Genomic DNA, 11,681 nt, shown 5'->3' with positions numbered 1-11,681 from the left:
TGGCTGTGTCAAAACGTAAGCAAACATACTTTTCTGCATACGTGTCAATAATATTTGCATCCCTATTAGCTGTGATTGCATTAGAGCCACAGAGAAACTAAGAGGAATATATGCACCTACAGCCCATGTTGCATATTAACAGGGTGTGTGTTCTTGTTAAACTGGTTCATCGCCTAGCAGAATCTGCCCTAATGGAAGATGTATCTTCATATATGAGGATTTTGTGATGTTAGAAGCTTAAATATATTAAAAGGGAAAACTATTTTGATGTTTCTAAATACAACTTATGTTTTGAACTGCTTTTCATCCCAGGGTCTGCATTACGTCATGGGCAGCATTTCAAATGCTTCATGCCACTGGTGGCTCAAGCAAGAGATGGAAGTGGGTGGAGCAATGGATGTCACTTTTACCTATATTCCAACCATGCAAATGTCAGTGGTTTCTCAACCTCCACCTTGCTCTGTGTAGACTGGCAAGAGGCATCACACATTCTAGCCAGACCAAAACATGTAAAAGGTGCAAAAGAGGGCAAAACTTTTGTCCCTGCCCCTGCCCTGTGGTTCCACTTCCCTGCTATATGCTGGCACTATAAACACACACAGCCTTTTAATTGAGATCATCAACAATTAAATGAATCACTGTTGAAACATCAGTTCATTCAGCCATTCAGCTCCAAATCTTGAAGGCGTCTGTGTAACTCAGAGCAAGTGACAATCCGAGTAATAACATCACTATCTTGGAAAACTGCCTCAGTAGATAAACTTGGTTTTCAGGTATTGCCTGTGCATTTGGTGATTATTTGTTCCTGGTTAATTTCTATCAAATATTCCATGTCTGGTCTCAATGGAATATAGTTTGCATTTGTGTTTTCCTTGTGCAGCCTACATTGGCTTTTCTCCATCAAGAACAATAAACACAAGAGCTTCCACCCAGCAGACAGCTATGTCCAACACCACCACTTTATGACACTATCCATACAAGGGGCACATTTCCCCCACATGTGGAGGATTGAAAATACAGTATGCACATTTATAAACATGAATTTGCAACACTTCCCAGTCTCAGCCTTTTGATTTTGAGCAGAATGTTGAGCATTTTGGCAGGGAATGGGCTGGAATGCAGGAACCAGAAGCCTCTTGGGTGTTTCAAGAGTTGGTATGTGGATATATAATCAGAGCTTGGATGACTTTAGTCCCTTACAGCTAGAATGCATAACATATTTAGCTATAGAAACGTTCGTCGTAACTGGAACAAAGTGAATTTCCTTCCCACTCATATGAATGTTGAAAGCTTTGAAAATAAAGTGTCAAAGCTTTGAAAATAAAACAAACCATTTCTGACAGCCCTGCTTGAGGAACTGCTGCAAAAATAGGAGTGTTTAACTGCTGTGCAGGACTGAACTCCCTGTGACCTTTCCCCCCCCACAAGTTTTGAACAGACCCAAGCAGACAAAAGGCAAAGATAAACACCAGTTTCCTAAGCAAAGGCTGAATGGCTGGGGAAGGTTTCAGAAAGTCAGCATCATAAAACCTCCTGTTTATGTTAAAGGGCAGGAAAGATTAGGCCACTAAGAAACCTCATACCGAGTGATCATTTCTCAGCTGCTCTTTAATTCACGTGAATAAGGGATGGGCTGTAGCTCAGTGATGGTCGTGCTGTGCAATGAGGACCCAGATTCCACCACCAGGCAGGGTCTGAAATGGCTTCAGACCCCAGAAAGCCACTGCCCCGGCAGTGCGGATTTTAATGAATTAGCTGAGGAGTTGGCCAATCTGGTGCTCTCCTGATGCATTGGACTACAACTCCCATCAGCCCAAGGCGACATGGCTAATAGTCAGGGATGATGGAAGACGTAGTCCAAAATATCTGGAGGTTCTCAATGTTGGTTAACCTTGAGCTAGATGGTCCCTTGGTCTGCCTTGGTATATATGGTAACTTCTCAAGTCTTTCCAGAACTCCCTGGAGCATCGTTAGCATGGCCCTTGCAGAAGTCCAAAGAACATTGGGGCAGGGCAAGGTGAAGACTGAACATGCTCCGTGAAGGTAGAATGCTTACTTGACGCCTGCCAAAATTGGAAGGGGAAAAAGCTTGGCTCAAACCCTGAGCAGGAGCAATCCATGTTGTAATGTGTCGTTGCAGGTCGCACTTGTGAAATTCTGTACTTTACCTGGCCGCAATACGTCTTATCTTGCCACACGAGGGAGCACTGAGATGCACCAAGGTAGCTCTGCATCATTAGCAATTAGCAATACAAGAATCGGGCCTTCCACAAGATCAGCGGTGGAGGAAACTGTTGTCCTCCAGGTTTGGTTTGGCTCAAGTTCCCATCAGTCCCAGTCAACAAGGCTAAAGGTCAAGAATGATGGCAGCGTCAACACAGATTGTCATTATAGAATGATATAGGTATATATGGACACCCCACCCTACTGAGTAATAAATGTGCTGTTGTTGGCATCAGCCTGTCTCAGGATACAATGGAGGAATGAACCTTTGGGGATGACATCACTGTTGGATGGAGCCTCTCTGTCCCCAGGCACTGCGGTCATCTGCAAGGGATTCCCACAGGGCAGGGTTGATGTTGCCAGCCTTCATGAGATGTTTGCAGACATCTTTGTAACACAGAGTTGGTCAATCAATGTTCCTGGTGCCCGAAGTCAGCTCCCTGTAGAGCACCTCCTTGGTGATTCTGCCATCTTCCATTCTGTGGATAGGACCAAGCCGGCGTAGACGTCACTGAGACATGCTGAGAACGTAGGCTTGGGTGTAACCTCTAAGATTCCTTAAAGCATTCAGATTGCAAACAAAAGTTTTCATTAACCTTTATTTATGTGAGCGAAGGGAATCATCAGAAAAAAAGAGATAAATCAAACATATATTGCAGGTAGGTGACGACAACCAACTTCGTCAAATACAGAAACTGAATATTTCTTACCAGCTGTTGCAAAATGTTGAATAAAGGCTCTTAAGTTTAATTGACTAAAGCAGTGGTTTTCAAACTGTATGTCTCCCTTTCCTTCCCCCCCAATGTTGCGTCTCTGCCTCCCAAGTGCTTGCACAGCTGTTTGTTGCAGCTGCCCTTGCTACAAGCTCCCCAGGCAAATTGTGCCTTGGTGTGTGTGCTTCCCAGGCCCCTGTGGGGCAGTGTGAGGAGGCACCTCTCTTTGGGGTGGGTGGGGGGCAGCAGCTCAGAGACCAGGGGCGGCAGCTGCGGCTGCTCACAGGACTCCCAAGGAGAGGGGAGAGGAGGCTGAAGGAACAATCCACAAGGGAGGGTATTTGAAAAAGGGTGAGTGGCTGCCAGCTCTGCAGGCAAGGGGGGACATAACGGCTTCTAAGGCTTGGAGAGTATTTCTCCCCAGGGGAGATGCAGAAAGAATGTAGTTGGTCAAGGGAGCCGTGGACTAAAAAATGTTGAAAACCTCTGGAAGAAAGCTGGCAACTGTTTGGTAGAAAAAAGAATGTTCATTACAATTACTCAGAACAATTTGCATCCATGTCACATCAGGAAAAAAAAACAAGGGGTTGGAGCTTCATCTATCGAATTGTTTCATCTTTTTTTAAAAATAGATGGAAACCCAATCCCCAATCTTCTTGTTCAATGGACAGAGTCCCATCATTTTAACAGTAAGCACTCTTGCATATTAAATATTAAATCAGGCACCCCCAAACTGCGGCCCTCCAGATGTTTTGGCCTACAACTCCCATGATCCCTAGCTAACAGGACCAGTAGTCAGGGAAGATGGGTATTGTAGTCCAAAACATCTGGAGGGCCAAAGTTTGGGGGTGCCTGTATTAAACCTTTTTTGAGGGGAAGGGGGGAAGAGGATTACAAAAAAGCCTGAACTATTTAACAAACGAATACCAGCTTCACACCACTTCTAAAATCTAGGAATTGCAATATGGGGATTGGGAATGGGAGATGTACTTCCTAGTTGCCAAGATTCTTCAGGAAGAAGCCATGTCTGTTGAACTGCTAAATAGAGCAAAGGGTTTTCTAAGTAACTCAAAGAGTTTTGAGTGCTGACATGATACTTCACCAACCATTACTAAAGCACCACACACTCCCACCTGTAATATTGAGATATGCTTACTGGAAGGATATTTGTCAATCTTGAATATCCATCCCTTAGCAGCGGTTGTTAGGAACATCCTATGGGTACATGGAGACGGGATGCATTCACAACAATCACCATTACACAATGCTTCTATATATAGAGCCCGCTGCTTCCCTTGGGAAGTGTTTGTTTAAAAAATTCACAGACTCGCCCATGGTAAGTACAGTATAGCATTGCTTGACAGCCTTTAGCTATTGACCAGCCCCGTGATGCTTTCTTTTGCTTCTCATATCTTGGAACATTGCAGTAGTTTCAATAATCTTCCACTGAAGATGTGGTGAAAAGCTAGAATGTTCTTTTCTGAGATGAAACGGATGCATCAATGCCCCCCCCCCCAACTTCAGGGAACTTTCGATATGCAAAACAGTGGGTACATTAACAGCAAGCAAGCAAGCAAACAAGTGCATTGGCTAATTACTCTTTGTGTTTGTTCGTTTAAAAAAGAGATTTCAAAACAACTTAGGTATCGACTCCACTGCAATCTGTAGTTACATCCATGCAAAAAGGGAAGGAAGTAGAAAAAGACTTATGTGCATCTGATGTCGAAGTCATGAGGGCAAGAGAAAGTCTGCTGGCTACATTCAGGAGCTTGGGAGGAAGTTTTGTGTCCTAACTAGGAGGAGGAGATGTCCCCCCCCCCCAACAACAACAAATGAAAGGAGTTTAAGCTTCCCTTCTCTCTGTGAACAGTGCATAATTTTTCTCAGCAGCAAGCAAGGCTGGAGAAAGAGAACAGCTCTTTTTAGAGAGTTGAATTTACTTTGGTTTGCACGCCTTGCTGAGCCATAGTTTGTTACAAATAACGGCTTAATCGGCAATGTGCTTCCCAAACAACTTCTGCTTGTTCCTGAGGGTGTATCATGTGGCACAACTAAGCCACAACGTGCCATGCAAACCCAGATCGTGGTCTGATTGTTCCAAACACAACGTGAGTGAAAAGCTAGAAATAAACCCAGAACAAATATTGGCTTTCCCCCCTTCCGTTTCACGGCTTGTGGTTTTAGGGATGGGCCACAGCTCAGTTGCACAGCATCTTGCTTTGCACACAGAAAGTCCCAGGTTCAATTAGCAATAATCGTGCCTTGCATTAACCTCATTGGCTACGATACTGTCCCTGCGCAAAACTAGAAGGTCCCAGGTCCAATGACTGGCATCTGCAGGAAGAGCTGGGAATGTCCCCCGTCAAAACTCTGGAGAGCCGGTCATTGTGGACAACGCTGAGCTTAATTCACCACAGGTCTGAAGCAGCTTCCTATGAAGCACAGTCCTTGTTTGTGCAACACAAGCCATACTATGGCTTATTTGTGGTAGCTGCTGGGGTCTGCGATGAAGCCACGGTTTAAAACAAACTGTGGCTTAGCGTGACAATGCAAAGCTAGTTCCTTGAAAGAGGAATTACGGCTCATGGACAAGCCTGCACTCCCCTCTTCTGCATCTGGTAAATGTTACACTATGAAATTTTTTAAAAAAAGAACAGAGGCAAGAGCAGAAGAAGAAATATATATTGTGTACGCCACGCAAAGCCTCTCTCAAAACAGTGATTCGTCCTTTAAAAAACATCCCCAGAATGTATTCAACTTTAAATAATCCCCAGTGGAAGCTTTCTTACAAATGTGCCTTTCTTCTCAACGACACAAACCTGAATTCAAGCAATGAACTAGTCAAGGAACTGTATATATCATGCAGGCTAGCAACATGTACTCCCACTGTCCCACAGCCAATTCATATGACACACTGTACTGAACCTGATAAGATTTCACCACACACGGAACCAGCGGAGCAATTATTTTGATGTACCTTCCCAAAGACGTCTTTGCTTTTGTGGTGCAAGGTTGCGCTGAAAATTAACTGGAATTATATACCTCAAACCCAGCGGGGACTAGCACACAGGCGATGCATCATTATTAAAAAACACACGCACGGTAAACGAAAGAAAGCAAACAATTCTCCTGCCCGAATGCAAAAGCCCTTTCACGCACCCTTATATATGCTAAAAGTAGGAAAATATTTTCCTCAAAAATTCCAAGGCACATGCAACGTCAGATCATTAACAAAAATATTTTTCTCCCTGCCCAAACCAAACCACCTCATTCCACAAATCGAAGAAGAGCAATGTGAAAAAGGCTGCTTTTGGATTCACCTGCCATCTTGAAAAACAGAAGCTTGGTTTATTTGCTGAACAAAAGGACTATGACTTTAAGAGTGGTAGACATAAGCATGTTCACAGCATTGTGTTCTGTTATGGAGCCCACATCTCCTGATTTTCAGCGTGTAATGGCTAAGAAGTCACAAGTTTTAACTAAGCTCCTGTCTTCAGTCACCAAGTAGGGACCAATTGTGTAGACGGTCCCCCGAACTCTTCAGTGAAGGCACTTTGAAATTTCCAGCATCCTTGCGGAATCTGGGTCCCCCATAATTTTACAGAAAGGTACACCCCCCCCAAAAAAGCAATTAAGCACCCAGTGTAGGCTCTGGACAGTTTTCCATTAAGGCTTGTTTTCCGTAGGGGGAAGAGATTGCTTCTAAAAGCAGGAACAAGCGTGGGGTTTCATCTTTGTCTTCTGAGCAAAGGCTTTAAATTATGGCATCGTGTTCGTCACTGGAAAAAAATAAGACAACATTAAGTATTATAGTTGCTACTAAGAGGACAGTGGAGGTGAGAAATGTTCCAAGTCACCTGACTGCCTCCACAGAAAGGTTTTGACACGATCCTGTCAATTTTCATTGACGAAGCATCACTCAAAATATTGTGTGTAGCAGACCTTCTTAGTATTTGGCTTACTTGTGGGGTGTTCTGGCTTTTTGTTTTTCATTGTTAATTTTCCCCCAATTTTTCAAACAAACATCCAATACAAATATCCTATTCAGCTTCCCTCTCCGCACTTTCGTGGTCCCTTCGGTTATAATTTTCTTACTGCATCTCCTCAATAGTCCAATTGCGAGTTTTAAGATGATCCTGCTAATGAATTTGAATCCTGCTAATGAATAATTTTCCAAACAATTTACATAATCCCCTCATTCTTTATTAAAAGTTGTTTCTTCCTGGTTTCTGATTCTTCCAGCGAGTTTTTGACATTTCAGAATAGTCCATTAGTTTTATCTGCTACTCTTCCACGGCTGGAATGTTTTCCATTGGCTTTAACTGGTTTCAGTGTAAGTTGCTTACACTGTGACTAATAGTTGAACAAACCAGAAAACTGATTTGGACTCAAGTTACCTAGGGTATCTGTGACTTCTAAGCCAGGCTTCCTCAAACTCGGCCCTCCATATGTTTTGAGACTACAATTCCCATCATCCCTGACCACTGGGTCCTGCTAGCTAGGGATCATGGGAGTTGTAGGCCAAAAACATATGGAGGGCCGAGTTTCAAGAAGCCTGATCTAAGCAGTGAAGGTTTTTTATGACAGTCTTTATCAATGCAGTGCTTGCCAGATGTTTCGGCCTAGAACACCCATCAGCCCCAGCTGATGTAGTTGTAGTCCAAAACATCTGGAGGGCATAGCTGTCAACCCCCGGATTTGAAGCTAAGGAATCCTATGGGGCTGTCAACTCCTGGATATGAAAGTAAGGGTGCTGAATAAGGGAATTTACCATTAGATGGGCTAATTATGGGATGTGGTATAAGACAGCTGCTCATGTTCCTCAAGCCAAGAAAGCTAGTGATAATGCTGCACTGTGAAGTGAAAAAGCAGGAAGTCACTGACTGATCAACGACGCTTGGAAAGGAACGGAAGAGGCTACCAACAGGGATTGAAGCCAATTCATGGGTTCCCTCTCTTACAAAATTGGGTGGGGAGGGGGAGAGTAGCAGAATAGGCCGCCTGTGACACAGTATTGTGTGCAGCCTTGTGGGTGGTGCCGCCACCAAGGTCTCCCTGGTTGGTGCCGACCCATGACAGGGCCTTTTCAGTGGTGGCTCCCTAGCAAGGTGGAATGTGCTCCCTAGCAAGGTGAGTGTGTCTTCAACATTGTTAACTTTTAGGAGGAATTTGAATTCCAGTTTACCCAGGCATTTGGCAGCTGAAGAACACCATCCCTGGCAACTGGATGGAAGAATGTTTATAACTTCTTCTAGGAACGTTTTTGCTTTGTTTTCTTTTTCGATAGTTTGTCTGTTTGGTGCCCTGGGCTCCTTAGAGAGGAAGGGCGCGATATAAATTCAATAAATAAATACTGCCATGCATGGTCATTCCCTCTGTCCACATACCCTCCTCAGTCCTTCATAATTGACATTTTCCTACTGAATATGGGAGCAGAAGTAACGGACACATGAGGGATTTTTAAGCATTACTTTTAAAAAAATTAGGGGGGAGAATGACAGATCCAGCTACGCAGGCGTGTCAGAAAGATCTTGCACACACACATACAAATGTGTGTGAATGCACTGGCAAAAAAACAGCTTGATAACTACAAAGCTAAGTGCAAGGAAACCTCTGGATGGTCGAGATTAGACGGACCCCCCACCACTCAAGGCTAAGATTGCCTTGGGCTGAGCATTCCGTGCATAAATGGGAGTCTGGAACTGCAAATAAACAAATGCAAAGGCAAAACAGGCTGACCTCCCTGAGAAGGAATGGCAATGTCTGGCATGCCAATTCTTCCTCCTTTGTCCTGAAGATAGCAAAGGTCCAATTCCCCCCCCCAAAAAACGAGGAGGAGGTGCCCCCTGGACATAGCTTTGCACAATTTGAAGCAAGGGGAATAATGCACCTAGGCATCTAAATGTGTGGGGAATACAGATGTTGCTGAACTTCCCATCATCCCTGGCAATTGAGCCATGCTTGCTAAGGCTGATGGGAGTTCAGAAACACCTGGACATAAGATAAAACTTGTTAGTCCATTTAGTATGTCATACATGACCCTTGGGCCCCTTCCAGCTAGACTGGTAACTGGGAGCGGCCGCCGAGACCACATAACACCGGTCTTGAAAGATCTACATTGGCTCCCAGTACGTTTCCGAGCACAATTCAAAGTGTTGGTGCTGACCTTTAAAGCCCTAAATGGCCTCGGTCCAGTATACCTGAAGGAGTGTCTCCACCTCCATCGTTCTGCCCGGACACTGAGGTCCAGCACCGAGGGCCTTCTGGCGGTTCCCTCGTTGTGAGAAGCCAAGTTGCAGGGAACTAGGCAGAGGGCCTTCTCGGTGGTGGCGCCTACCCTGTGGAACGCCCTCCCAACAGATGTCAAAAAGGAAAACAACTACCAGACTTTTAGAAGACATCTGAAGGCAGCCCTGTTCAGGGAGGCTTTTAATGTTTAATAGATTATTGTGTTTTATTCTTCTGTTGGAAGCTGCCCAGAGTGGCTGGGGAGACCCGGCCAGATGGGCGGGGTATAAATAAGATATTATTATTATTATTATTATTATTATTATTATTATTATTATTATTATTCCAACTCTATGATTCCATGACATCCTGTTCTCGGTGATCAACCAGATGTATGGGGCAAACCTGCCAGCAGGACGCGAGTGCAAAAGAACTTTTGTGTGTGGTTTCCAGCAAACTAGTATTCAGAAGTATGCAGCCTCTGACCAGAGAGGCTGAATATAGCCATAATGGCTATATTTATTATTACTATATTTCTGTGCTACCCATCTGATTGGGCTACCCTGGCCATTCTGGGTGGCTTCCAACAAAATATCAAAAACGCAATGAAACATCAACCCTTAAAAACTTCCCTGCACAGGGCTTCCTTCAGATGTCTTCTAAAAGTCAAATAGTTGCCTATCTCCTTGACATCCGATGGCAGAGTGTTCCACAGGGTGGGTGCCACTACCGAGAAGACCCTCGGTGCTGGACCTCAGTGTCCGGGGTGAACAATGGGGGTGGAGACGCTCCCTCAGGTATACTGGGCCGAGGCCATTTAGGGCTTTAAAGGTCAGTACCAACACTTTGAATTGTGCTTGGAAACGTACTGGGAGCCAGTGTAGATCCTTTAGGACCTGTGTTATATGGTCCCGGCGGCTGCTCCCAATCACCAGTCTGGCCTCCAAGAATGTATGCAAGAAATCTAGAGGGCCGAAAGTTCCCCACACACGATCTAAAGAGCTCACTAACACACTCCTCAATGTTCAGAGTTCGACAGCACTGCTGAGGAGTTTAGCTTTGCTCAAGGGCCAACGCAAAAAGCGATTCTGCACCAAGACGGGACTACGTGCACATTTGTAAGGTGGGGTTTTCACGAACAGCAGGGAGGGACGGAAGTTTATTGCTAATAAGCAGCAGAAGCTATCAGGGCAGCAAGGTGGCCGGGGGAGTTCAAAAGAGGGGATGTCACAGAGAGCCTGGCCTCTCCCGATGCCGAGAAAAATCAAAGGAAGCCATCAAACGAAATGAATCGAAGCAAACAAACAAAAAAGGGGCTTTCATGGTTAGACAGGAGCACAAAGCAATGTGGCGTCCGTGCCGCTCTTGCCTAGAACAGGGACAAAAACTGCAGCATGGATGAAAACACAGGCAGGCCTTTGGGTTACTAGAACACTTGTTCCTGCGCTCCATTAAACGTGTAAAGATTGTGAGCCCAGTCCAAGGGGACACTGGGAGGGTGGACCTGCAGTCAGACGCAGTATAACGCCATTTGGGGGGCCCAGGAGTTCTGCAAAAATGTCGCAGGAGGATTGCACTGCACAACACTGCCAGGGCACACACAATGGGCTACGTTCAACTAACTACAATTTGGAGTAGACCCACAGACATTAACGAACCTTAAGTTCTGCCCATTAACTCCAATGGGTCTACTCTGAGTAGGAGCAGCACCGAATGCCAAACCTTATGCTTTGGATCAGGCTTCCTCAACCTCGGCCCTCCAGATGTTTTGAGACTACAATTCCCATCATCCCTGACCACTGGTCCTGCTAGCTAAGGATCATGGGAGTTGTAGGCCAAAAACATCTGGAAGGCAGAGGTTGAGGAAGCCTGCTTTGGATGCTCACTGGAGCCATGCAGGCTATGAATGCAGAGTGTTGCCTTGCACTGTGCCAGACAAATTAGATCCATTTAGATCCGTTCGTGGGCAATGACTTCGCAAGATTTCATACATGGAGGTGCCAGGGATTGAACCTGTGACCTCTTAAGTTTGTTTGTTTTATTGGAACTTATTCGTCACACAAAAAAGTAAACTCAAAGCGACTTACAATGTAATACAAAAATTAAAACCAACATAATCTAGGTCAGGAAAGAAACACTCCACCGACTGCTACTTACATGGTCCGGTACTGGACGCCCCGTTTTGCGTGGTACGTCCTGCATCCGACGTAGCCAACCGCAAGAAGTCCCAGCGTCAAGACGATGCCACCAATGAAGCTGCCTGCGCTGAACCCTGAGGATGAGACTTGAGCCGCTGCACCTTTGGGAGTGACTGAAAGAAGGCACACAACCAACCAACATGCTTATTATGCAAGGTACATTCCCCAAAGTTTTATGCCCCAGAATGCTGGGCGATAGTCATAGCTTTCCCCAAAGGATTCTGGGAGGTGTAGTTTGTGAAGCATGCTGGGAGTTGTTAGGGAGACCCCTTGCAGAGCAACAATTCCCACAATTCCCTGTGAAGAGAGATGGTTTGTC

General features: G+C 45.1%; 1 protein-coding gene and 1 pseudogene across 1 annotated transcript in view; both read right to left on the bottom strand.

The window, feature by feature from the left end:
* Nucleotides 1-2,804: 2,804 nt before the first annotated feature.
* TMEM123 (transmembrane protein 123) overlaps nucleotides 2,805-11,681 on the bottom strand; it is a 30,648-nt gene continuing 21,771 nt past the window's right edge. The window contains exons 4-5 of the mRNA XM_035115729.3: nucleotides 11,322-11,475; nucleotides 2,805-6,715 (exon numbers count right to left, since the gene is read on the bottom strand). Coding sequence (XP_034971620.1) covers nucleotides 6,691-6,715; nucleotides 11,322-11,475 — 179 coding nt within the window. The 3' untranslated portion in view covers nucleotides 2,805-6,690. The remainder of the gene's footprint in view (nucleotides 6,716-11,321; nucleotides 11,476-11,681) is intronic.
* LOC118085806 (U4 spliceosomal RNA) lies at nucleotides 5,176-5,242 on the bottom strand (annotated as a pseudogene).

The sequence above is a fragment of the Zootoca vivipara genome, chromosome 4, assembly GCF_965207765.1.
Source record: "Zootoca vivipara chromosome 4, rZooViv2.hap1.1, whole genome shotgun sequence".
NCBI classification, from domain to species: Eukaryota; Metazoa; Chordata; class Lepidosauria; order Squamata; family Lacertidae; genus Zootoca; species Zootoca vivipara.
The sequence above is the reverse complement of the archived record's forward strand: the minus strand, read 5'-3'. Positions and strand labels throughout refer to the sequence as shown.